We start from the raw sequence: 27,845 nt of genomic DNA on the forward strand, positions 1-27,845 counted from the left end.
AATTCCGATCGACGCGGCGCGTTATATTTAAGCCGTGGATCTCGGTGACGGTACGTAAGTCGGAACTGTGGCCGTCCCCGGTGAACGAAAATCAATATTTCTGTCGCGTCGCGAGGAAGCGAAGAGAGCCACAGCGCGGCCATTTGCTGCCAGTGTGATCGTCGCACGCGTGCTCGCCGCCCACGTCACGCGGGCCGCATCTCTACCTTTCCTTTCACGCTCGACGGCGTCACGGACGACGACGACGACGACGGGGCCCCTTGCCGTCGTCATCGCCGGTCAGTCGCGCTGCCGCGTCGTCGTGTGTCGCACCTCACCTCTGCGCACACGTCCCACCGAGTGCACCGCGAGAGGAGCCCAACGTGAGGACGAGCAGTCACCGAGCCCGTTTCCTGCGCATCGGCACCGATAGCTTCCCACCGGAAAGCGATCTCGGTAGGTCCTGACTCGTCCCCGAGCATCGCCATCGGCGGGTCGACCGTCCACACGGTCGCTCGCGACTTGCCCTCAGCTCTCTCCCATTCCTCTCTCTTTCTCCGTCCGTAACCTGAAGGATAGCCGAGCGGACAGCCTCGGTGTGAACGCGGTATTCCACACCGGTGGCGCGGAAGCCGCGTCGCCGACGGACGGTCTCCCTCGCTCGTCAGTAATTCCCTCCCGCCCTTTCTCTTTCTCTTTCTCTTTCTCGCTCTCTTCCCCCTTGCAGCTCCGCGCGCGCCGAAAACGATGGCGTTCCTGAGGAGCGTGCCGCGACGATGCTGCAAGAAACTGACCAAGTGCGGAGCGTCGCCGCTGACCGTGACCGGCCTCCTGGAGAATATCGGGGCAACGACGGCTACGACGACAGTCACCAGGGCACCGCCACCGTTGCGGCTGGCCGCACAGGTGCGTGGGTACGCTTCCTCCTCCGCCGCCGCTGCCGCGACTGACGTCAAGAGGCAACAACAGCAGCAACAATCGCCGGTGCCGCGGCAGGTCGACCCGCTCGATTTGCAGTTTAACGACCCGATTGCGGCGTTCAAAAGTAAGACCACCATGGAGCTGGTGCGCGCCTATTTCGTCTATCAGATGTGTTCCATCGAGTACGTCGTAGAGAACAACATGAAGGTGAGAAACTACACTCTTTATATATTTTTTAAGCGCAAAACCTGGCGACCGAGTTCCGATTAATTCGATCCACTTGCCAGGTAACACTTCGACGTCGGTGTCACTTAACTTTTTCGTCAGGAAGTTATTAAATCGGGAAAACTGCATCCTTAGACCCGAAAAAAAAAAACTAAAAATCTCACTTCTCTGACTGAGTACTTAACAATTGCTTTTTTAATAAAATTAAAATAATGTATAGAAAATCGTACAAGATACAAAAATATTTTTTTAAATTTCGTGTAAGAACTAAGAACTCAGTTGCATTAAACTGGCAATGGTTCGAAATTGATTGAATGCGTGTCATAGTTTATTATAAAACGTAAGGTACGTGTATAAAACAAGTCTTCAATGTAGAATACATTTTAAAATTTGAACTTTGTAAGAGTGCAGGTAAAGACTTTGAATAGATAAAAATGTTGATAAACGCTTGTATTGCTCAAATTAAAGGTAACGTTAAAACTACCGTTTATTTATCACACTAAATGTAACTTGAGTACAGAATACATTATCGTCAAGGTAAACCAAAACTATGGCCGATATTTAGTTAGTTTTTATATTTGAGATTATTTTAAATAGAAACTTAAAACATTACTTAAGACGATTTTGAAATGAACAAACTATGAATACCGGCCCATAGAATTTAATCGGTTTTATTTACGTTATTTGCTTATCGCACTAGACTGGAATTTTGTTGGTTTTATTTACGTACCTATCGCACTATCTGCATCTCTTTCGTTAAATCGGAAGCCGATTATTTTAATTTCCTGACAAACTTTGTCTGATAAATATCTGTTATGTATTCTTTTTCCAGAGTAAAAAAAAATTAAAAAAATAAAAAAAAAAAAGATAAGGGCAATCAAGTGTTTACTTGATAGTCATAGTTTATCAAAAAGTTAAAACAATCGGCCCTAAAACAATTGATTTCCCAAACATAATATGCCAATCGGCGGAAATGGTTAGATCTTTTAGTACTTTAACAATATTATCAATAATCTGTATTTTGTTTAATAACATATGATGAAATATTTATGTACTGAGGCTGTTGCTCTATCTATATCTAATCGATATAGAAATACTAAAAAATTTTTTTCTGACCGGTTGATCAGCAGCGTGGTAAACTTTGACAATCTTGTTAATTTGGTAACCAGCGTTCTTGACGTATTGATTGCACGCACTTGTCGCAGGTGCATTTCTTTCTTTTTTTGCTCTTTTTTTCTTACTCTCTTTTCCTCTCTCTACGTACATTTGACGAAATATGTTTAAATGATTGAAATCTTCAGCAGGTGACCTAATTAATTTTCCGGTTTGAGTTCCACATATCGTATCGTGTCCAGCTCGAAACAAACGAGAGAAAATGGTTCGAAACAACGTTCGCCTTATAATTAATTATTGTACGTTGTTTGCTAATCCGGCAGGATACTCTAATTGACTCGAAGAAGCGCGAAATCGGCGCATATGTATATGACGTAATTGTCACAAGGTAAATAGCCAGTCGCGACGGTATAAGCTTAGCATTGACCTTGGTCAACGTACCTCACCTGGGATATGTAATTATCTCTGAAAAGATATCGCTCTAGCGGTTCCACCGCGATCTGAAAGACGGGGGTCAAAGATTGATCGAGTTGGATAAGGGTTTCCGATATCGAAACGGGTACAAAAATTCCCGTGGGTGTCGCTTGAGATTTCATCCGAGGCGAATTCTCGCATTACATCTCGTTTCTCGCGTTGGGTCACCCCGGTCTTTTAGAAGGCGATCAAATATCGATCGTCCCGTCTTTCTTTCTAATCACGTCGCCCAATCCTGTTCGCTCGATAATCGCGATTCTGAACGTAACATCTGATAACGCGGATCTTGCTCGAAACCTTAAAAGAACGTAAATATATTTTTTTCTTATAATTTCCTACAATTACAAGCTCTCTCGGTCGGGATTTACGTAACATTGGCAGACGATTTCCCGTCAGGTCTCTTCGCTGATGATGTAGCACACGGCGCGACGGTTATTGATTTCTCTATGGACACATCGCCGGAATCGACCTAGGAATTTTGCCGCAAAGCATCGTCCGTCGTCGGCCAATTACATAACCGTCGGGTCTAAGGATAGACATGCAGTACGCTTCGGCACGCGGAATTCAATCGCGTTTTCCTTAATCCGTTTGAAGAATCCGATTTCGTTGATTTTTCAACCGCTAAAGCAAGATACGACAAATTTATTATGCATTTATGCGCGCTTATGTTACGACTTTGCTGAATTCGAATTTCCGAATGGGATCGTTTAATTAGTCTAATTAATCGTTGACAATCATTTTCCTGCATTTTTGCAAAATTTCTGATCGAATAGAATTACTTGTTTTTTTAGTTTATCGTTAAATTGAGAGAGTACTGTCTATTTTGTCTAGCGTTACCTATTCAGGTGCGAATTATACTGTAAGAATGCTTTGACGCACAATAGAATTGACGTGATTTTGAGTTTATACGAACAGCTCATGAGAGAGACAAACGTACCTATATTTATCTTCATTTGAGCATACAAATAGCGGAAAATTATAAAAAATACATTTTGTTGATCTTGCTTTATTGACATTTTGACATAACCTGACGTTAAGAGTTCTGAGACCGTATAATTTGTGCAAATGCTCTGAAAGAATTCGAAAAACAAGGAATACCATTTAGATACTTATTTTAATTAGGAGTTCTAAGACTCGCGCATAATCGCGCATTCATCGTGTGTAATTGCGAAGAAGTAATTGAACGTGTATTTAGTTTTTTGCATCACATTCGAAGGAAGGTGCAAAAAATACGGCAATTGTCGCTCGATATTTTGCGGAAAGCGTGACGAGTACTGTTCTTATTTGTACCTTTGTTTTAAAAAACAAAACGAGCCGCAACGTAAGTCTTTTGTGCCGCATATGTGTCATACATTCTTGGTGTCGTTAAGATATACATCTGCCTAGCTGTCGAACTTTACATAACGTAAAAATTTATTATGTCCGTCGACCGCATGCAATCGCACGCGGTAAATCATCTCGGCGGATGTGAGCGGTGTTTGATTAACGGTCTTTGTCGTTCGGCTCGGCATAATTCAATAACGCGACGCTAATTGCAAAACGTCACGTTTTTATGGAAAATATTTTCTTCTCTCCACATTTCCCACAGTGAAAATACAATTTCCCTTTTCTTCTCTCTGGCACTTCCGGCATATCGATTGCACCTGATAAACACATCGCTTTGATATCGCGGCTCTTCGCGAGTCGTAACAGTTTCTGTCGCGCACTAATGATACGTTGGCAAACTCGAGCATATTCTCGATGTGTGAAGACACCATAAATGCGACATAAAATAAAATGATAATTGGTTGGTGGCAATTACTTGAAACTGAGATAGTCGGACGGTGACTTTCGTTTCACAATAGCTTTTTGATTCGTTATTACGAAAGATAAACAATTTAATTTTTACTCAAACACGATATAATATTAATAACATTTACTTTAAAGAAAGAAAAAAAAAGATTTTTGTTGCATTAAAGTATTTTATTTTGCTTTTTTTTTAACTCTTTTCTATTTCGGCGGGCAAAGTCTAAATTTAGATCAGAATTACAAGGAATGGTGCGGCTTGTCGAGGTGCTCCGTTAGCTCCATGAGAAATTGTAGAAGAATTCGCGTGCAGAGTTTCGTGGACAGAGTTTCATGGATCGCGAGTTAAATCTGCACGACGAAAACGTTACGACAGAGTCACGGTATCGTTTACTGACTGATACTGGGGCAAATCTAAGCATGTGACCTGACCTTAGGAAACGCGACACCTCTCATGCGTTTTCCATAAATACTTCTAGCAGTCGCAATTAAAAAATAATTTGAAAAAAATCAAACTAGCTTTTAAAAACACAAATAGAAGGAAAAGTCTAGCATCTTACGCAGACAAATTCAATGTGACGCTTTAACTTTAAATAAGCGAAAGCTCATTTATCGCATCTCGCTTCTTGATTAGTAGATTACAATCAGACTACAATCAGTTAAAAAAAAAAAAAATAGCTTTTTCTCTTTCTTTCTTTAATGTAATTTTTTTCATTATTCTCTTACGCGTGTAATTATGTTTTTTTTCTGGATAGAAAGAAGCTCTGCTTGTAGAATCGATATCACTCGACATCTTCTCGTGCTAAACGTGAGATTTTAGAATGTCTTTGAAGTTAATTTATGGAAAAGTAAGAGAGGTACGAGTGTGTGTTTGGATAAATAGTTTGTCAACTTTGTCAATCGGTTTGGTAACACGGAGATCAACTGAGTTGTTCTGATTACATCTCCTGGAAATCAATTATTATGCATTCGCGCTGTTTTCGTTATGCAATGCTTTACGATACATTAACCGGCGTCGTTGAGTCTGTTGTTCACGCATTGATTGCACTTTTATTCGCCTTCTTGAGTCCTTTGATGGTCTTCGAGTGGCATTCATTGCGTCTTTCACTCAAACTCTTTGATACATCTTCCTTTATTCGCACCCATTGTCTAACGATATTAAATTACGCCCGTCTTTCTTCTCGTTTGACTTACATAAAAATCGCAGCGTTTAATTTCCTTCAAAAGTAAATTGAGTCTGTTACGGAACGATTTCCTCACTTCACGAGATTCTTCGTTTCACTTGCGAGTTTAGTAACACACTATTTTTTCAGACTTTTTTTAAATTGATGTTGCACCGCATCTCAAAACCCAGCTCCTTCCGACAGTTGGGTAAGCAGACTAACGCTCTGGATCTCCCTTTCCTTCGGTCTCTCCTGGCCGATGTGTCTGTTTTAAAAAGTTTCACATGCTCTTGACACATCCGGATTTCGGTTAGCTCCGAACGGCGCACACACGTGAATTTTCTAGCCGATATGACGTAGGAACATCGCGAGAGTGATCACATGTCGTGTCAATTACACATTCTGTTCCACATGTGTGCGCGAGCCGGTCGATTGGTATAACAACGCGTACAAGTAATCCCAAGGCTGTCCAGTTCGTCTGGCGCCTCTTTACGCGATCAAGGACAAACGGGCGGATAGATTACCTTCCAATTCGCTCTCCTAAATGCCAGCACTTATACCACTCAACCCTACATAATATTCCATTTTTTACTTTTTTTTCCCCCCCTAAATTACGATTCTAGACATACAGGGTAGGATCTCGTCAGCAAGTAGTAACGATTCAAGAAACAAGCGAAAAATGTGGCGACACGTTTATTTCCTGAAGTTTAAAAGAAATTACTTATTTGAAGAATGATAGAAATTGATTAAAAAATTTTATTCGAAGAAAATTGCTGAGTATTAGTCCGACTTTCTGCGCAACTCGAACGAGGTGAATAAAGATTAAAATGCGTAGCTAAAATTTATAAATAGACGATTTCGTCGGCGTAAATTTCTGAAACAAATCGCCATTATCGACATTATTCAAGTACGTTACTTCTTATCTGTCTCAGGGTTTTTCCCTGGTTAATTACAGTCGCACAATAATGCGTATCACTTCGCAGGATGGCTCGATCTCTTTGGTCAGATAACTCGTCGAATCTCAAGTGCCAAAGAAATGAATTCCTGATCCGCATCATTTGCGGTATCTCTCTAATGAATCGAAGATCACAGTGGTCACATGTGGAACTTCGAAATAAGGTATTAACATGTGTACTTGAGAATTTTCTAGATCGATCATCAGGTCGAATTGCAACGTATCGTCACGCACATTCTCCAATTGCACCGACGATGAGACATAGATAATGCACAGTTCGACGAACCGTCCCGGCTGCCGGGAACTACATTTATCACTGTCAAACTGTGACATACGTACGTATCATATGCGATAAATGCACTCGAGGTATAAGTAGAGAGTCCGTAGTAATTCAATTTGATCGAACAATTTCTCATCAAAATTATATCTAAGCCGTAGGAAGTGGACTCGGATGACTGGTCGTACTTGTATAACGTCATTCAAACAATGCGTCGGAGAATCGAGCTAGTCCGAGTTGGTTTTTGGCACGCAGAGGCTACTCCAATTAATCTTGCAGCTACATAACGCGACGTCGGTGACAAAGTCGACTTTTAGAGACCCTCTTTAGATACGAGAGCGGCACCTCAGCCGAGACATACTCGCGATTAACGTAATCGTTTTCGTTTCTGGGCAGAACTTGAAAAGAATTATGATTACGTCGTACGAAGAGTTAGTCATTGCAGGCGTGAGAAAGTTTATTAAGCGATTTATGCAGGCACACTTTTTGTTCAGGCTTATCAGTAGGTATATAGAACGTTGGCAAACGGTTCGGTGAGCCACCGGGGACCCTTGAGTTTGACAAACATAACAATGACTTAAGTGGCGACATTAAGTACACCCTGTCATTTGCGTAACGTGTATCGACCTGTCTATCTGTTTGCCCAGCACTTAAGTATCCACATTTTTAGTATACTTTGAATTATCTCTTTGACTATAAGCTATCCTATTAATTGTAACTGGTATTATGTGTCTACGTGTAACGAATACTTGTCTTAACGTTTCAATAGTTGAGAAAAATTAAATTACAGAATAATTATTAAATTTAATCGCAAAATAAGAATGTAAATTTTATTTAGTATTTATCACTGTTGCAGTTGAATGGAAACATTTTGCACCGCGCGGACTCGTTCATTCTTATACGTTTTGTAAGGTGTATAAAAGTTTCCCGAAGTAATGAAGAAAAGAACTCTTATGAATGACGGTAAAATTAGAATCGCCCGCCAGGCGCGTCGTCACTTGGTCTTCTTGGATCCCTCCGGCCTCATCTCAATTTTATTTCTATGATTTCGTATGTTGAAACCCGAGGTGGGTAGATAATAGAGAAGCGATCGCAATCGGTCTTCTCTTCCTGCTGTCATAAGAGTATTTTGGTTTAACAAACTGACTAATCACACTTCCTCTCGCTTGAACCGGTGTTTCATAGCAGGATGCCTTTGCTGCTAACTTTACATCAGATCCGGCAAATCTGATGAGAGATAACGCGTCTCGCCGATTTATATCACGAACGTTAAGCTTATTTTTATCTGGGAACTCGTTTCTCGCATATCAACCGCTTCCTTCCTTGAAGAGTGGCAAATTTTTATAATCAGTTCCTATATCTTTTCTTTTTTTTCCAGGAGTATTCGGATACACTCATTTTTTTATGCAAAGATAAAAGTAGATATAACGTGTATACATTTGTGGAAAATAACGCTCTGATCGGAGATACGAATGGGACCGCAATTCGGCACACCGGCGAAATAGCACTTTGACATTTCCACCGCTTATTACATCCAATAAAATTTACATGACTGACGTGTGCGGTGCGTTCTACAATAGCGATTCTGCAACGCCACGAATCACGGGGTGTGAATTATGATGGATTATTGTTACCGCACGACGTCGATGTTGTTAACGAACAATTAATGTTATATCATCAGCCTTCGCAAATACACCTACGCGTGTTTTACAATATTTGCGCGCGTGTATACCGTAGATTTTCACACGTGTAAAAGTTCATTAATCCGGCCTGTAGCAATTTATATCTTTTCCTATCGTGAATCGAATTTTATTTGCCACGTGCGAGCGAGGAAATTGTTTTTATCTTGTTAATATCGTTATATTTTATTTCTCAATTCTCTGAAATGCAGAATTATTGAGAAATGTTATCTTATCTTTCTACATCAATTATTTCTCGCCTTATGGGCGCAACCTTTTATATTTCATATTCTTTTATTCAATTCGGTTGTGACTTTTGGCGGTGGGATGAAAGGACCAACGGCGTACTGCCGGGAGAATACATTTTATTCCCCTGGAGAATCGATATTCGGATCTCAACGTTAAGCGCTTGTAACCCACATTTTTATCGCGAGGGCGTACTGTCTACGGCAACTTTCCTCTTGTTACATAACGCTCGCGCCGACTTCCGTGCGAGGAATTGGCTGCGATTATATTTTTGCATTTCTTTCCTCCTCGCGTTACATTATTAATCAAGTCAGCAAAACGACAAATAGATTTCATGGCTTGAATTTTGCAGGTAATGAAACTGGCGAAAGCAGTGCTGGGCGAGAAGCTGTTCACGAAGGTCATGAAAGCAACGTTTTACGGTCACTTCGTCGCCGGTGAAGATGAGGTGCAGATCACACCAGTCTTAGACAGGTTGCGGCAATTTGGTGTCAAACCGATCCTTGATTATTCCGTTGAAGAGGACATTTCCCAAGAAGAGGCTGAACGGCGCGAGATTCAGTAAGTATTTACCTTATGTATTTTTTTTTTACATCAAAACCATTACGTCATTGCAGTTTTTATTTTTTAACGATATCCTTGCAAAAACAACATGCAATTTCGTATCGTGAGTTCCTTCGAGTGTGAAATTGAAGCCTCCGTATCGTTTTACCACGTTGGACTGATATTGAGTGTAATCCTCTATTTACATTCGCTTATCTTCAACTCCATTCATGGAGAGGACATTGGACTTTAGTTTTTATTTAACGTACGATTGAAGAACTGCAGTCCATAAAGTTGGAAAAAAACCAAGAAAAAATTAAGCATGCGTGATAAAAAAGCAGGAGACGCAGATTGCGATGATAATAAGTGTCCAAACAACCGCTGAATATTTGGTGTTTTTCCATTTCAGAGCCTCCGTGTCGGAGGCAGGTGACGAGAAGCGGGAAGGCCCGTTAAAAAAGTATCACGTGGAGAAGTCGTTCGCCGATCGGCGATACAAGGTGTCGTCAGCCAGGACTTATTTCTACCTAAACGAAGCATCATGCGAGCGAAACATGGACATATTTATCAGGTGTTTGGAGGCTGTGGCGAGTGAGTCACGGATTTTATTTTTGGCTCTTTGATAGCATTTCAAAATCCTTCCTGATCCTTAAGCCAGACGCATTTTTGCGACATTGAGCGAACGGATGTTCATCGATCCGCTTTAAAAAGTTATTTCCGTTGAGTCTCCTGAACTTGAAGTTAAACAAACAGAAATATTTTTAGCGACAAACATATTTTTGCCGATATGTAAATTTTATTGTAACAAAATCTATATTTGTTCTTTTCTATCGATTCTCAACTTAAATAGATGTACATTGACGACGAATATTTAATTCACGTGAAACGCCGATCTCTTTCCCAACATTCGGGCTTTTTTACAGTACCTTTTAATCTTTTTTACAAATTTAAACGATGTAATTGGTTGAATAGGTCAATGGGTATCTTTGCCATTCACGGATATTGATATTCCGATTTATTATCTCGTCAAGATTATCGAATTGCCGTGTAAGTTAATCTTCACGTGATTACTATTACACGATCGCTGTTCTCCGATTACATGAAGATTAATATTCGCTGCGTCACACTTATTTGAGTACTGTACTTTAATAAACAATTAAGTGAGGAAGGATAAAATTAATGAAAAACTTAATTAATAATTTTAATGAGCGAGTTACACATATACAACTAAAAATTGAAATAAAACAAATATGACGAAGACTGCTTTTCGTGGAAGGGGTAATAGCGTAATTACGTGGGGCGCGACTCCGACGTCACGAAGTCGCGTGCAACATCGATCGCTGGCTTTAGCAAATTTTCGGTTCTGTTGACGCAAAGCACACACCTCTTCCTTTCTCCGACAGCGCTATTACATTTAGTAGTATTTATGAAAACGAATTGTTACGAAGAGAAGGGGAAATGCTCGTACTGATGACGATAAACATTTCGAAATTTCGCGAGTCAGGCGCAGACCAAAGTCCTTCACTCGGCTATAAATATCGGTACGTTAGCAGATCACCTTTCGCGCTTTTCGCCCAAATTATGTGACGTAACGTTGGAGACAATAAAAAAAAAAAAAAACTCATATTAGCCAATTTCTAAGAAATGGGAAAATGAAATAGATACGTATTGTGACATTCAGATAAAAATATTGCTTCGTGAACTTTTACAGAAGATGAAATTAAGACTCTACAATTGAAATATTTCTCTCAGAATATTACCACTCCCGTCCAAGTCGATCCCAATCTTGGTAAGAAGACACTACTTCCTTTTTGCTCCTTGAAACATTTTTCATGTGCATCTCGTTTATTATAATCCTGAAATATTATTTTTCTGCTTTTTATTTATTTATTTATTTAATTTTTTATATAGAAAAATAATTAACTTAGCATTGTAATATAACGACGTAATATGAAATATATTCTTGCAGGTGCTTCAATGGGAATGGGAATCACAGCCGTTAAATTAACAGCACTTGGACGGCCGCAGCTTCTAGTTAGTAACTTAATTTTATTACTGATTTTAATTGTTTATTATTTTTAAATTCATAATTGTAATGATATGATTTCTATTTCAGTTGCAATTATCAGAAGTAATTATGCGCGCGCGACAATACACTTCAGACGTTATCGGCGGTGAAGGTGCCGTTCTCACTCATCACGCGAAGCCTGATGATTTTAAGAAGAAGTTTGAGGAGGCACGCATCAAAGACGAGGAATCGGTGCAAAAGTTCCTTCAAAAAATACAATCGGATAAAGAAGGGTATAAACTTTAAAATCAAGAATTTCGACTTTTTTAAAAATACATTACATACAATAGATATTTTTATTCCCTGCAGTGTGATTCATCTTTTTCCGTGGAGCGGTATTCTAGATGAAAATTATGAACTGAGCGAAACGTTCCAAGTACCTGATATTAAGACGGGCAAGATGGTTAGACTGATGTCGCAGCTCACGTCCAAGGAAGAAGAAATGTTTAGAAATATGATCAGGCGTTTAAACAATATCGTCACGGTATGCTACAGCATTAAGAAAATTTTCTGTCGATATTAAAGTTTATGATTATCCATAAATCACTTTTTGTTTATAGGTAGCTGACAGTCTAGACGTTCGTATAATGATAGATGCGGAGCAGACGTATTTCCAACCGGCCATCTCTCGCTTGACACTGGAGATGATGCGCAAGTACAATACAAAAAAGGTAATGCCCTAACGTTCTCAGGCGATTGCGACGTTATCACTTAGCTACTTTTCAGTGAATGATATTCTCACTGCCAAATGTCGGTCTACTTCTCAGGCTGTGGTATTCAACACTTACCAGACGTATCTGCAAGAAGCGTATAATGAGGTGAAAACGGATCTAGAACAGGCGGAGCGTCAAAACTTTTATTTCGGTGCTAAACTCGTTCGAGGCGCGTACATTGAGCAGGTTTGTTAATAATTTTCGTATCGGATACATTTTGCTGAATGGCGTGAATTACTGAAAAACTTTTATTCAGGAAAGGGCAAGAGCGGCAGCTATGGGTTATCCAGATCCTACGAATCCAACATTCGAAGCAACAACCGAATCTTATCATAGAACACTTATGGAATGCCTCAGGCGGATGAAACAGTATAAGGATAAGGGGCAAGATCCCAAAAAAATAGGAATTATGGTCGCCTCGCACAACGAAGACACCGTGCGTTTTGCGATTGAAAAGTATGTGTCGCCACGATTCAGCTCTATCTTTATTTTTGCTTTAAAAAAATATACTTGTATGTTCTAAACAATTTTTATGTTTTCCTAGAATGAAAGAAATCGGTATTTCGCCAGAGGACAAAGTTATATGTTTTGGTCAATTGTTAGGAATGTGTGATTATATAACATTTCCATTGGGTATGTAATTATTCTTTAAGCTCAAGTACTTTTCTTGCGATTAGTATACATGCATTGATTTTAAATATTTTCCAGGTCAATCCGGTTACTCCGCGTACAAATATATCCCGTACGGGCCAGTTAAGGAAGTGCTGCCATACTTGTCGCGACGTGCGCAAGAGAATCGGGGCATACTAAAGAAGATCAAGAAGGAGAAACGTTTATTACTAAATGAAATCACGAGACGTATAGTGCGTGGCAAGATCTTTTACAAACCTAAAGGCAATTATATTCCGGTTTGAACAGTCGATCCGTTTAGTTGCACACAGACAGAATTTTAAGTATCAAGTTTAAGTAGTGATTGTAAATTATCGAGAACTCTCCTGAAGGAATTTGATGCGGACACTTCGAATTGAAGTGATTGAAGCAACTTGACGGACCTGTTACTGTGGTACTTGAAAGAAAAAAAGAGAACATCGTGCGCGCATCTATGCGCGAGAGTGGTTACGTGAGACTCGAGGGTATACACAGAGTTATCTATTACGTAAAAATTGCCTTAGTGTTGTATTGTCGAATGTATCGATGTTCAAAGCTGCTGACGATGAGTAAATCTATGATGTGTATTCGTTGCTCATTTCGTTGATCATGTTAAAAAAAACGCCAGTGATTGTGCTATAATTCAATTTCACTCAAAGCGTTTTCACAAGTCGAGTCGAGTAAAAAAAAGTTTTAAATTAATTAACTTTTGCTATATAGCCAGTGTATTAATATTCTTTTTTAACAATATTTTTTATACACTGTATTAAATGATCGACCAGCAGCTTTTTGCTACGAGATGATGATTGAAAAAAAATTATACGTCAGTGTTTTACCATGCGTTCTTTTAAAATTTTACAATTTTTTTTTTAAGAATCTCGTCGGATAAATTTTTCATGTGTATATAATACACGCAATTATCCATGATTCGTGTTCACTTAAATGTCTTATCGTTCATAGTATCGGTAAAATTAAAAAAAAAAAAGAATAAAAGAAAACAAAAAACGTACGTAAATCAAGGTATAATAGTACGATTTGTTACTAGTGCGATAATTAATTACTGCTCGCAGCGAACGTAAAACACGATCTACTTAGGACATTCGCGATGCATACAGTTACCAAAGAAAAAAAAAAAAAAAGGGGGACAGTAATTGCATCATGTGTGGTTCCAAGTGTATAACGTATGAACGTTTTAATATGCAATCTGCGGAACAACGGATAAAATGGATATTTGTTAAGGAGAAAAGACAAATAACATGCGTATTACAAAAAATAGTTCGTAGGAGTGCGACGATATAACAGGGTGAAAGTATAGTAAAATTCTGGGGTATCTTAGAGAGAGAAAAAGACGACAGTCGTTCTTTGTAGTGCACGCGCCTCGAGTCGCAATACAAAAGAGAATTTTAGGCTGTCAATAACGGAAGCCGGAGAGATTTACGAGAAACGCGATATTTCTTTTGTGATACTTTAATAGCCGTAGTTAAGTCACGTACGTACGTACACGATATATTAGTCCCACTTCGCTTCAGCCTAAAATTGCTTTCCGCGTTACAATAATTCATAAGAGCATACGGCGCTGTTAAAGAACACCGCAAATACTGTCGATAAAAGAAAAGTACGTGCACTCAATCGTTCTCGTTGTTTCTTTCCTCCCAAAAAAAAAAAAAGAAAACAATTAGGGCCGTTTCGAAAAAAAATTTATGCCGCGATTTAATATAAAGAATTTTAAGTATTAACGAATTTTTTAATTTGTTATGAGAAAAACTTGTATCTTAAAAAAAAAAAATGAATCTAGCCGAAGTTAGGCGACGATCTGATTAATGAAAGAGAATTGCGTCCAGTCTGATGCGTACAATTTAGCATTACTCGTCGATATCGATGTGGGGCCGTAATTTGCGACTTCGAAAATCACGATCATGCAATCAACGATCAGCAAGTTACGATATAATTTAGTCTGTAAGATTGTACACTGGAAAGCAGATATAGCATCTACTGCAAATACGACGGCTAGCATACGTGACTCCTGTCCCTTACTCGATCTCCCCTCGACCGCCTAAGATCACGCACGCTAGCAATCGTCTTTGCAGCCAAAGCCATATCTGTCTCTCAGTGTACAATCGTTTATTAAAAAGGTTGCGTAGCGCATTCTGATATTCTCAGGCCAGTATTTCCTTTATACTCGCTGTAAGTTCAATAATGTATTTCTTCGGTCGGTAATATTACTGTCACTTTTTTTTCTTTAGCTCGTAAATTGTCATCTGATTATACTCAATAATTTCGTTGCTCTGGACGATCTATACGCGAGTGCAGTCATTTGTGATCTCCTGTCTTTTTGCAGTATACGTTACGTGAGTGCGTTTACGTTCAAGGCATGTGTGTACGTAGCCTACATTTATACACGATTATAATAATCCAAACGAGATGCGTTTACGTAGAGTATTTACTCGCTTTGTAGAGAAGCACTGCGTGCGCGACATTGATCGATTCATGAGAAGAAAGATATAAAAAAAAAGAAAAAAAGAAAGGGTTATTAAAGCGAGTTTTAAAATGTCATTGTGACTCATGTGTTAAAATTGCTGGAACAGAGAGAAAAGAAAAGTTGAGAAACGTAATCGATGAAGAAATAAATAAAGGGGCATTGTTACAAGTTATATGGACTAATAGCTAAAATGTTTCCATATGTTTATGTAGCGTGCTGGATGGGTGTGTGCGTGCGTGGGCGTATGCGTGTATATTTCTAAATGTTATACATTTACAAATTCGATTGAGATTCAAGGCTTTCTTCAAAGCTGACTAATTCTGTGCCCTGTCACGCTCTCGCGAGAACGCGAGTTCCTACTCGCGGTCCCGTTAAGACGTAACACGCTGACAATAACTTAGGTAGACAATGTTGACGTATATATATATATGTATATATATATGTACATTATAGGTGTTCGAGTTCTGTCACTTGCATTTATGTCACTCATGCATTGGAAGCTGAAAGAGAGTGGAGTGAAACCGATGCGTCCCGAGGATATGGAGTATCAGAACCGATAAAGAACCGTCGCGAGACTTCCGAGTGCTTTAAGTCCGGGTACTCGGCATTTTACTGCCAAAGCGAGTTCGAGTCGCGTCGAGATTCCTACTGTTCTTTTTTAGTCGAATTCCCCCGTAGTCCTGCGTTCTGAGAGTTTGAAATAATTTCGCCGATCTTCCTTTCTCATTTATTGACGATTATTCTCTTTCACTTACTTACGTGCAATTTTTTTTTCTCTCTTCAGATCAACGTCGATAGTCAATTAGTTTACAATCCTAACGAGCTCTTGAATCACTCATATCGTCAGATATCAACGTTCGTTAACGAGGAAGAGAAGCTCGGCGAGATTTGCCACGGGTCTCGTGGCGATTAGCGCTTTATATTAATTTATGAAGTACAAAAGTGAATAGGCAACCAACGATCTCTACGATGAAAGTAATTCTAAGGATTAAATATAGAAGAGAGAAATGATAAGAAATGCGTGAAACTTTAAAGGGGTTTCAACTTTTCCTTGGGGGGACGTTCGTGGATCGGCCGGGTAATCACGGAAACTAGCGATTTTGCGCATCGCACACGAAAGTGAATTAAAGCATCGATCGATATAAAATAAGATAATATTTATTATTTCATGAAATACAGATAATATATGCCTTTCCCCAATGACGATATATACATTCCTTACACCGCGTCCCGCTAGGACACCCAAACGTTTTATTTTAAATTTCTCTTCCGTTCCCTTTGAACTCTCCTGCCTCCCCCTTTTTTTTCCTTCGCCCGCGATCCTTGGCGAGCTGGAAGTAAGCGAGTTCGTTGCCAAGTAAGTAAGAAGTATGGTTTTGTCAACGAGCGATTTTTTTCTTTCGTCCTAGCGGTTTTTCTCTCCTTACACACTTCGAAACCTCGCTTCTCGTTCATTTTACTTTTTTTTTTTTTTTTTGTCCCGTTATCGTCCTGCGATCCTTACTCTCGGTCAAGCGTAATACGGTTAACTCGGAACATCGGAAAACATGTATGAGGCGCATAAAAAACTTTACCGTAAAATGGGATAGGTTTGTGCCGACGGAAGCACGGGTCCTGGAATTAATCCGAGGTGCACGCAACGATTAAACGCCTCCCTTCCGATAGACAAAATTATTATCGATTTAAATAGATTCCCAACTCTTATTCGAGTAAATTTGATTGTCGTTGAAAATACAAGAGTAAATTACGGGACGTGAGAGTTAGAAATTTTACAGATTATTTTTTTTGCGTCGAAGGCTTTCGAAATTATTTTCTTTTCACGGTGACGCAAAAGTGACTTTCCTTCTTCGTCACGATATTTCTGCGATCGTGCAAACAATACGCTGTGTCCCCGTCAGCTGGGGAGGCGGATGAAAACCAGGCCCCGTTTCCGCCGGATGATGTATGCCAGTGATATGTTACCCCCGACCGTTCTAATATAACATTCGACTCGCCTACTTGCAACATTAAACAAGATAACACTTATTAATCTCCCTTAAACTTTACGCGATTATTACAGTGTTTCGCATTACTTAACTCCTAAGATTTGTAACAAAAAACGTCAAGAGACGGTCTGCGAACCGGGAGACGATTGCCGCTAACACAAACCGGGAAGATGCGTGTCCTAAACGTCTAAATGCCTCGTAAACAGGCCGCCCATACTTATCTACATCAGCGGAAGTCATCTTCATTAGTCTTTTCCGGAGGATGAATCATCCCGTCGACAAATTGTCGTAAAAAAATTTTATTCGAATTATCGTGATACTTATGTCGTTAAAGGCGCTTACAATTATCGTTAAACTCGCTCCTAGGTGTCGATTTGCTCGCTCGCGAGCTTCGCTCGACGCTTTCGAGGGTGCAATCAGTATACAAAAGGATGCGGGGAGTTGTTTCATTCAAAAAATCGATACGCCCGCGAGGGCTCGGCACACGAGCATCTACGATAGATAGGGAGACTTGCGTACGTGTGGGTACATGTATATATATATATATGTAATATTTATATCGAGAGTCGCGCGGAAAGGGTGGCGGCTATACTTTGTGTAGCTTGGTTGTGTTGGCTTGAAAGACATCAGGTACATCTCGACGTTTCGTTACGTCAAACTGCGGATTCGTTCGAGTGATACAAAACGGTACGCTCGATATTAGAATACGATATATGTAGATTTACGTACGTGCACGCGCGTATGTCGTTTCTTCGCTATTCAGTCATGTGCATCGATCGCACTGTAGCAAGAAAACATATATGTATACGTGCGTACGCGTGTATGTATATAGTGTCCGTATACATAGCCGTTCCATCCAGCTTCAGAAGAGTGATCCTCATTAATCGCGGCTCGAACGCGCCTAGAGAGTAAGAGAGAGAGAGCTTTAAAGCGCCCATCGATCGTCACCGTCCTCGCTCCAAATTTGCACGAGAGCGAAAGAGACAGAGAGTCGAAGCTCTCTCTCCCGAGTCGAGTGTTAAATAGGACACTGTAATAGCTTCGCAATGTTCCGCGTTCACATGAGATACATCGAATATCGTATCGAGGCTTGCACGCTATCACTAGATTATCCCGGTGACTAACTCGAGAAATAATCCTCTTTCTCTTCCCTTCTTTTCCTCTAAAGCTGAGAAGAGCGATTTCATTCAAAGTTCTGTGAAGCTCTGCGTTCAAGAAAAAGAAAGAAATATCGTTTGTTATCCGAAACTCAATGCAGCACAGAACGTTGCGACACTATTGCAATTAGTGCGAAATTATTGTAATACTCTGCTCTATGGGAGCGGTTCGTATGGAAACTCGTTGCGGAGTCTGCCATATGCTTTCGCATGAATCCACTAACACTCATCTCGTCTATTGAACGGCGCGACGAAGCTTGGGAAGCAGCACGTTCGCGAAGGGACGCCTGCCTCACGAAAGCGTGAAGATCGAAGAACGCTCCTTCGAGCCTTCCTCGATGGCACTCCTGCGACGCTCGATCTTCGAGCTTTCAACGACCAGCAGCACCGGATTCTTCGGCGGAGTGTTATCATCGCTGTCGTCGGGCAGACCGTAATCGGTGCGGCAGGCAAATGCGACGCTGTTCGCCCTGCGTCGCGTCTTGACTTTTAACGTCGTGCCGCTGGCCTGCGCCTGATGCTGTTGCGGTTGCTGTTGCTGCGGTTGCGGTGGCTGCTGCTGTTGCGACTCCTGCGTCGTCAGGCCGCTGCTGCGGCGGCTACCGCGTCTCGGTATTCCGGTCCACGATTTTATCGTGGTGCCGGATGGAACGGCTCGTTCTCAGTCTCCCCGGTGTCTGATCTCGGTCGTTGTCGCAGTCTCGACGCTGGTGGATCCGCGTTCGCTCGCGGTCGAGTCGCCTGGTCATAAGGGTGCCAACGTCTTGCCGCGGCGGGCGAGACGGCTCTCCAGCCACACGTACGGCACCACCGCCAGCACCAAGGTGGCACCGAGGCCCAGAACACGGTAACGAGTGCACACCGCACCGTGTAAACTAAGCGCGAGAGTCAAGCCGAGCCAACGCCAGAAAAGCGACGTCGACAGCGGTCCCTGCCATGCGTTCGGGTATAAGCCCATCACCAGCGCTGGAAAGTAACAAAATGAAAAAGTCACTCTCTGACATTTCTTAATTATTCTCCCTTTTCATCTCGGGAGAATCGCCGCCTTAAGAAATATCTCGTCTTTTTGTTATTTTCCCTATCCCTTCGCCATCGATTTGTGTTTCAATCAATACATTTTTAAGGAAAGTATAAATTAAGAAACGCTATTTTTGACACTATCTCTGTCTCTCCGCGCTTTTTCTTCTCACGAATACAAAGACGGTCTCGGTTGCTTGTTTCACACGCCCGCATGATTTCCCGCGGTGTGTGTGCACAATTGGCGAACGGCGCCCACATTCTGACGAAATACAGACGCGCGTCGGCAAAGCAGAGTCTGCAGCCTCGCTTTTGAAACCTTTAGTTTGACTTGATCAACGTGAATTCGTGATTTCTACGAACGATTGTAAATACGTGACTCACGAGTCGTGTTCTCGCTTTGCCGCTTGACGTCCGCGTGACGTAGAAATCGAGCAAGATACTTACTGTAAATCAGAGTTTCCCAGATGGAGTTACAGACTCCCCAGGCAGCTGATATGACGTGAAACAGAGCCGGGTCGTCTCCCGTTGGTCTCCAGGTTACCAGGACGAGTAAAAGACAAGCGTGAAAAGCGAACCCCACAACTGAAAGGGAAAACGTCTTGTCTTATTCGGAATTAACACAATCGAGCTAATTATCTTTATGCATTTCTAAATATAATTGTAAACAGTTTGTTGAAAATCACTTACGCACGACATAGCACCTTTTAATGTGCCTCAGCAGCATCGAGAGCGTCGCTGCAGCCAGAGCTTGCAACAGAGCCAAGCTCAGGAAGCTTAAGGTCACCATACCGGCGCCGCCTAAGGCGCATACCACATATGCCTATGAAAAGTACGATATCTTTAAGTTTCTTGAAAAGAAAAGTACATCATAACTATAAATCAATATAATTTTTTTGAAATAATTTCTGTGAAAAAAAAAGGTTAATAATTCCATCGAATTTAATCGAATTAAATTAATTTCGTGACATTAAATGGAAAGCAGATTTATCTTGATCATTTACCTCCATAAAGTCGGCGTAAATGAAGCCCTGCTCCAGCCCGATAAAGAGCGTGAGCGGCGCTGCGAGCTGGAGCTTTGGATCTTGAAACGCGCATTTCACCGACTTAAAGATATCTTTGACACTGGCACGGTCGTGATTTGCTTGAGGCTCTTGCAGCCTGGAATCAAAAAATCCGCAGGATATGGCGAGACCAAGCATCGCCAAGCCGAGCCAAATGCTGACGAGGATCCTCGACGTACCCGACGTTAGTGTCGGCACGTAGAGCGATTCGTTGTAAAAGTACATTTCCTTCGAACAGTAGTCGCCTCCGCAAACGTCACTGTTTATTACGCTCGACGGTATCGGATCCGTTAACCTGACGAGGATCGCGGCAATGAGGCAGCCTAAAATAGAGAAATAATATTAAAAAATTAAAACATTCGTATATACTTTAATCATTGTATGAAAATTCGGAAAAATTACAAACAAAATATTCCAACCCACGCGTTGAGTAATAACGTGCTTCTCAAGTAAAAATGCTTGAAGTCGAGAATGAATTAATTTTGAATTTCTACGAGAATTATATGTAGCGTCAATCCAGAAAATAACATCTCTGTACCGATTGCAAGACCAATGTCCTCGGCCAGTTTGATTCCCCGGTTGAGCCTCCTCAGCAAGCATTCGCGCCGCGTTTCGTCGGGATCTTCCGGATCGACGCAGACCAGCGCAAGGTTGGTCGCGGACACATTAATATGCGACGTCCTTGCCAAGAAACTCGAACTGGCGCAGCAGCCCAGCATCACGTAGCTGGGCGCGAGTATGTACCTAACGATACATAAAACGTTATCTCTGTTCGTTTCGATCCTTTCATTATATCTCAAGTTATCTGTGATATCTGAGCTAAAGTTCGCCAGTTGAAAATTCAGAATAGAAATGAAACGGCGACTACCGTACCATTTGGGATACAGGTGCACGCCAACGAAGATAGCGGTGACGACGTGGCCCGAGGTGATAGCGAGATTCGTGCCGAGCCGTTGCACGACGATGGGCGCGAAGCAGCTGGTAGCGGCTGCCATCATGTAGAGATAGGCGAGAAGAATCGGGCCCATGCGGGGCTCGAACGCGCCCATGCCGGCCTGCAGCGGGAAGATGGGCAGCGTAGCAGCTGAGCAGCTCGCGTGGCCGAGCAGAAGGGCCGCGATATGGCGCAGAATGACCCTACGGGGTGGCCTGGGACCGGACGGAGCCGCGCGGACCGCCGCGATTAGGCGGCGCACCGACGACGCGCCCGCCGACGAGTTCATGGAGTCGCGACGTCTCCACGATAACGCCGAGGTGCGCGTCGACCGACAGGAAATTGGCGAGTACGCTGCCATGTGCTGCAAAGAATGAGAAAAGTTTAACAAGAAGAAATTACACCGTGAATATATATATATGTATATATAAAACTATTACGATGAAGACTAAATACGGTAGAACTTTTTAGGTCTTTCGACAAGTACCTCCAACATGGCATCGTTGTCGCACAGGGTAGAGTGATGATGTCCACTGCTTCTCGCGCGTTTATGCGTGTGTGCGAGCGGCGGTGGCTGCGGTGGCAATCGTATCGGGCCAAGGCCACCGATCGGCGCCGGTTTGTACACCGGGCTGCCCAGCTTGTCCTTGGACAGCTCGTGAAGATTCGGCAAGGAACCCATCGTCGTTCAGCCCGCCGTCGTTCTATCACTTAGCGATTACTCGTGTGGTACCTTCTCACGCGAGATCAGGCCCCTCGCACGATTTCATTACGATCGAGGGTAGCCGTCGTCGCGATCGACGTTCTCTTCATCCGCGAGTCGGTCACCTAAACAAAAAGAAAAATCTCACTTTCTTTGTGGATGTCTCTTTACCTTGAAGGGCCGAAATCTCTAACAGCTGATTTAGTCTAATTAAGCGTATTTTCGACCGCGGATGAAAAGCCTCACATACGAAACAAATATCGACGTCGTCGACTCGGGAATGAACGATCATTTTCTGCACTCCTGAGTTATACCACTTGTCGTTCTGTGCCTCGTTTCGTGCTTCGAAAAAGTGCTGCGGAAAGTAAAGGTTATGTCGCCGACGGAGCGCACGGAGCGTCTGACCCGACGTGAATTGCGCGGGTATCGCATCGGGCATTTCCGACCGCTTCCGATTAAAATTTTCTTCGACAGGTTCCGGCAGCCGTCAATGTCAGAGCGTGAGATCCGCACCTCGCCCGTCTTCTTCGTCGCGGCCGGGATTCTCATCCCGTTTCGAGCAAGTGATTTTTGAGGAATTTAAGAAAGATTAAGTATGTACGCGGGGAACATTTTATCCGAAACGTGTTATTCGCCGCTTGGCGCAAAACCTTAGCGTCGTTCATCCTGCCGATGAAGAATTGATCGAAGAATCGAAGGTGATACTTGGACTTCGCTTTACAATCGCGGCCAGTTTCTCGTGATCGAGGACAATTCGGACGAAGACCCGGTGTAAATGAGCAACGCTAAGAACATCGAGAGTGTAAATGTAATAATCACATGATCGTTCGTCGCGATTTTTAATTTTAATTGTAAAAAATTTGCCACGATAATCCACCGTCATTCTTTCGGTCGTTCGTCCGTCGAGTGAGTGTAATAGTGATTGTGATTATTAAAAAAAAACAGTGTAATATAGGGTCAAGTGATTTAAAGTGCTTCGAGATAATCCAGAACACTGCCACGGAAGGAAGGAAGGAAGGAAGGAAGGAAGGATGGAAAGACGGACAATAATCTAACCAAATCTAACCGGAAGATACAAATGTAAGTAAACTGGCAACACGCTGTCGGCCGTAGATCATTCGATTGTAATTATAAAAAAATTATTATACTTAATGTCTCCAAATATAATAATGCACGCGAATTAAGATCTATAGAAAAACAGCGCATAGTTTCTTCTAACATAAAATCCACATAAACCAATTTTCTGAATTTTTTAAATAAAATGTTTAAGATTAAAGTATCTTTTAATTTACAACTTGGCAATGCGAAATTTTCGCCAACTTGTATATTAAAGTCGCTTTGTTCTATTCAAGGAACTACATCCGTGAGTCTGGTTAAGTGGTTTATTATAAGGTCCACGTCTGGGACCACTGAAACAATAATTATCCATTCCCGCAGCGATCTCCTTCGAGCGTCAAATACGGAATCGCTCAACGTCGCAGATAAGGAAGGTAGTTCGTAAAGTTTCCGCGTGCTTTGCATAATTCAATCGAATGATACTCATTACTCGCGCTAATTACGACCGGGGGGAAAAAAAAAGAGGAACAAAGAAAAACAATAAAAAAAAATGTAAGATAAAAATCATAGCAGTCACCCGCGGCAACCTTGAACGAGAACTTGCTGAGCGAGCTGGCCATCGGCGCAATTAAACGGGGAACGTGCGGGTGCGGCCTTCGTCAAACGGTTCCGTTCGCCAATCGGCAGTGATCGACGATCGGTGATCGGATAGAAACCGGAAACTCCGGCGATTGTAGATTATTATTCAGATTATTTGCGTATCGAGCGGGTCCGCGATCGCGTCACCCGCGGTTTTTCAGGCGGCCGAAGCATGGGCGACGGGGAGAAGAAAGGGAGGGTAAAGAAAAAAGAACAAAAAAAAAAAATAAAACAGAGAAACCGGAGTGCGATTGCCACGCGACATCGTCATCGCGAATGCGTAGATTGTTATCTGCTTACGCAACGCGAGCCTGTAACGCAAAGTACCTGCTTTACGACGCCGGTATACCCGTTATCGGGCGATCGGTGATTAGAAAACGATCGGATTTATCTCTTACCGCCGCCTGTAAATCAATTTGCAGATGTCAGACCTTCGCGATTCTGGGCTCGTCCGATCTACTAATGCCCCGGGAAAATTCAGATGAGGACTGAAACGCTGAATTTTAAAGCTGAATACGAATCGGGGCAGCACCTTGGGGCGAGACAATTAATTTAATCTGTTTGCCGTTTTATTTCTGTGTCAGACGTCACGAGATGATCCGATTAAAAGGAAAGTTCGTTTAATTTTACGTTCCTGGAAGCGCAGAAGGGGTCATTTTAATCCGCAATAAAAATGCATTAAAAGCTTCGCTATTCGATTCGAGAGGGATGGAAATACGGGTCATTACAATCTTTTTCATTATTTATCAATGTTAAAAATATTTAATGGTTGAATCTTTCGACACGCGGGATTTGTACGTGCAAAAATAATCCGCGAGCGCTTCTTTTGAAAAGTAAAAAAGGAATTCTCGATTGCTGGGCAAGAAACTTCGAAGGGTTTAATCGGTAGATTCGAAAGTGATTTGGCTGGCGATCCGAGCGATTAACCGGAGCTCTTCGCACGTCCGTTAATTACGGATTCGTTCAGTCGGTCTTCCGTTATTTCCACGCGCGTGTCGCATGCGATCAAACTCCGACGTGTGGAAATCTACCGAAAAAAATTCCGCAGCATAGGTGGGTGTAGCCAGCAGGCCGAAGGTGAACTAGTTTTCACACGTAAAACTGTACCTGACGGCGCACAGCTCATTGCATATAATTCCGCGCGTTTGCGGAGTCTGCGGGCGATGCAGGAAAAAAAAGGAGCGTAATTAAATCAGCGGAATATCTTCACTCCGATAAAACAAAAAAAAAAAAAAAATCCAGCGAAATCGAACGATTATTAAACCCTTCTAAACTTGGAGAATCGGCAGTAAAAATTTTTGTCAAACGCATGGGCGCGTATATTATTTTTTACGTAAAAAAAATAAAAAAAAAGTAAGCAAAGTAATTCATATTATTTTAAATTTAATAATTTTAACAGCAGGACAAACACGGCGACCTCGAAAGGCTTAACACGAGAAAGAGAGAGAGTAAGAGAGAGAGAGAGAAAAAGACACAATCGACAATCGATGAAGAGGAGTCGCGTGAATTTTTTTAGAGGGAAAGCAGGCTTTGATAGTCAAATACCCTGAAAATCCGACGGCCGTGCGGCGTAACTGCGTTCTGTGTGCGGCGGATGCTGCGTGGATGCTGAATGTATCTCGCGGCGTTGCAACGACGTGCGTCACAGGGGAAAATGCGGCCGATGCGACACGGTGCTGAATCGATATTTCGTTTTTCAGCACTGTCCGCGCTCCTGACCTTGATTATTATTCTCGCGTCGGCCCACGTAACATTAAAGCTGCCGATAATTACGTGGGTTTGCGTTGCCGGGCTCGTGCGAGAAGTACGACGATTGAGAACAAAGAGAAAAAAAAGAAAAAAAAGGGAAAAGAAAAGAAAAATACCGCGCATTCGATCACTCGGCGAAATCTCGGAGCGATTCGACGGCCAATCGGAACAATCGGACGCGAAGTTTCATTCTCGAGAAGTAAGCTCGCGTCGCAAGTAATTCTCCCCCGTAGGGAAATTACTTGGCGGTTCGCGACGTCGGCACGGATCTGAAGAATATCGAGATAATTTTATTTCGCCGCCTTTCAACTAGAATATGATTATTTCACCACGGAGCACCTGATCGAAGAGGACAGGGCCGCGCGCAAGGCAGAGTTTATTTTTCACGCTACGTTATGCACGGCGATAATAACGCGGCTGTCGGCGAGCAAAGCCGAAGACGAAGAGACTTATCGTACGCACGTACCACTGAATGCCGTATATTTAGACGAAAGGATGAAACGCTTTTAAACAAATTTTTTTAATCTTACCTTAAGAAAGGAGAGATAAAAAAAAAGGGATCGTAGGGATAGCGATGAGAAGAAAAGCGAAGATTGCATAGAGAGAGCTTACGTTTTCGCGTTTACGCTGCTGCGAACAATCGCCATGGTCCCCGGTGACTAGGAGCTAACGAAACTCGACCAGGTTTTCTGCACAGGATCGTCGTGGAGCATAATCACCTCTCGCGAAGCCGAAGTAGTCGCTCTCATCCCGCGCGGCCGCGATGAGTCCCGGTCATTCGCGACGCAAAACGTCCTCGCACAGATCTTTGGAGCCTAAGCGACAACGACGTAAAAGCGCGACGTTAGATCCGCGAGATCACTCGCGAGATCCGAGGGTCAACGACTCGCATTTCCGACGAGCAGAGATCACCCTGAGATTGTGACAAGGATAGCCGTGCGAAACTTAAACGCACTTATAACGCGAACACTGTCGAGATGGGTACTCGCGCGGAGATTGACGGTCACTCGCCCGTGATCAAGATCGAACGCGCAAAGGGAATCGCGTGACTTTCGGCGCCGTCGTCAGCCGATGAATCACGGATTTCAATCGCCACCAGCCACTCTGAATTGTCACTGACACGCGGTACGGACGACGCGACGAATCCGCAATCGAAAATACAAAATGCGGGACGAAGACGCGAAACTCGAGGGACCGAGCACTGTTCATAGACGAGCGCGAAGATCTCCGTTCCAGCGGATGCTCGCGACGGTATCTACGCGAGAGAGTGCGAAACGTTAGATCTCCCTTCGGTATCCCCACGGGAGATGTAAACACAGAACCCGACTCCGGAGTATTCCGAACTCTCGCGTTCGACGCGAAATGGAATAGCTCTTCCCGGCCTCGTTCCTTGGCGTCTTTCGGAGATGCGAGCGGACCGCGAACGCGAGGTTCGACGGCGACCTAGGATGCCGATCCGCGACAGGATCCAGATCCTGGGCCGACGAAGGGACGACTCGCGGAGCGGAGGCTCGCCTCTCTGTGTCCGCAATTCGGTGTCGCTCGGTTCTGCTCGAGCCAGCTCGGCTTGGCCTCCTCTTCTGATGGTCGATAACAGCGAGAGTGCGTACTGAGAGCGCGCTCCTTTAATTCCCACCGAATCTCCCCCAAGAGTGATTTTCCTCCGAATCCGGCACTCGAAAACTCCCGTCGCCAATCGTAATTAGCTAATTAACCCGCGAGGTCGTTATTAATCCGATCGGTAAAACCAACGACGAGCTCCTCCTTCATAACATAAGAGCCATCATCTTCCCCTGTTAATTTTTTTATTCTTTTATTTTTCAGCACGCTGAAATATTACAACTTGCCAAAAAGGGTCAATGAACAACGAGAGCTATAGAATCATTAAGAGATTAAGTCAACGTTGGTGCATTATTTAACGGCAATCCCGAGGGCAATCCGCTTTAGCGCCTGGTTTCTATAAGTAAAGCGTATCGGATTTGGAATTAATTGGCATCGAAATCCCATGTCGATTAAAAATCAGGTCGGGGTCACTCGCAAACGATATTAAATCCCTGTAATCAGTCTCCATCAGTCGCTAATTATCCGCTTCTATGGGGACGAAGGTTTCCGCGAATCTAACGGCCTTCCATGGATATACGCACGCGCCGCTGGCGTGCGGCTGCATCTTTTGATACCGTCGCGGGTATATGTATATCGTCAACGGTAACGTCGATTGTCTCACGTGTCACGCGTAACTGTCACGTTCCACCGTGAGGGAGAATCGAGCGCAA

At 42.7% G+C, this 27,845-nt stretch overlaps 2 protein-coding genes across 3 annotated transcripts; one reads left to right on the forward strand and one right to left on the reverse strand.

Moving 5' to 3' along the window:
- The first annotated feature begins 78 nt into the window (after window positions 1-78).
- Window positions 79-16,469, forward strand: Slga (proline dehydrogenase slgA). 2 transcript variants are annotated; one of them, XM_070659284.1, is made up of 12 exons: window positions 79-435; window positions 707-1,107; window positions 9,170-9,378; window positions 9,770-9,951; window positions 11,330-11,394; window positions 11,477-11,661; window positions 11,738-11,912; window positions 11,989-12,099; window positions 12,196-12,327; window positions 12,398-12,597; window positions 12,686-12,774; window positions 12,850-16,469. In XM_070659284.1, exons 2-12 carry the CDS (start codon window positions 727-729, stop codon window positions 13,053-13,055), a joined length of 1,935 nt encoding a protein of 644 aa, XP_070515385.1. In that variant the 5' UTR covers window positions 79-435; window positions 707-726; the 3' UTR covers window positions 13,056-16,469. The 2 variants fall into 2 exon arrangements, with proteins under 2 accessions (XP_070515385.1, XP_070515379.1); XM_070659278.1 differs by having other exon boundaries at window positions 79-1,107.
- A 253-nt stretch (window positions 16,470-16,722) lies between these two features.
- LOC139104071 (UNC93-like protein) lies at window positions 16,723-27,558 on the reverse strand. Its single transcript, XM_070659297.1, has 8 exons — window positions 26,185-27,558; window positions 21,913-22,253; window positions 21,365-21,789; window positions 21,030-21,235; window positions 20,432-20,814; window positions 20,118-20,250; window positions 19,875-20,012; window positions 16,723-19,376 (listed from the first exon to the last, which is right to left on the reverse strand). The coding sequence occupies exons 2-8, from the start codon at window positions 22,105-22,107 to the stop codon at window positions 19,156-19,158; spliced, it is 1,701 nt and encodes a 566-aa protein (XP_070515398.1). The 5' UTR covers window positions 22,108-22,253; window positions 26,185-27,558; the 3' UTR covers window positions 16,723-19,155.
- Window positions 27,559-27,845: the final 287 nt, after the last annotated feature.

The sequence above is a fragment of the Cardiocondyla obscurior genome, linkage group LG01, assembly GCF_019399895.1.
Source record: "Cardiocondyla obscurior isolate alpha-2009 linkage group LG01, Cobs3.1, whole genome shotgun sequence".
Taxonomy (NCBI): Eukaryota; Metazoa; Arthropoda; class Insecta; order Hymenoptera; family Formicidae; genus Cardiocondyla; species Cardiocondyla obscurior.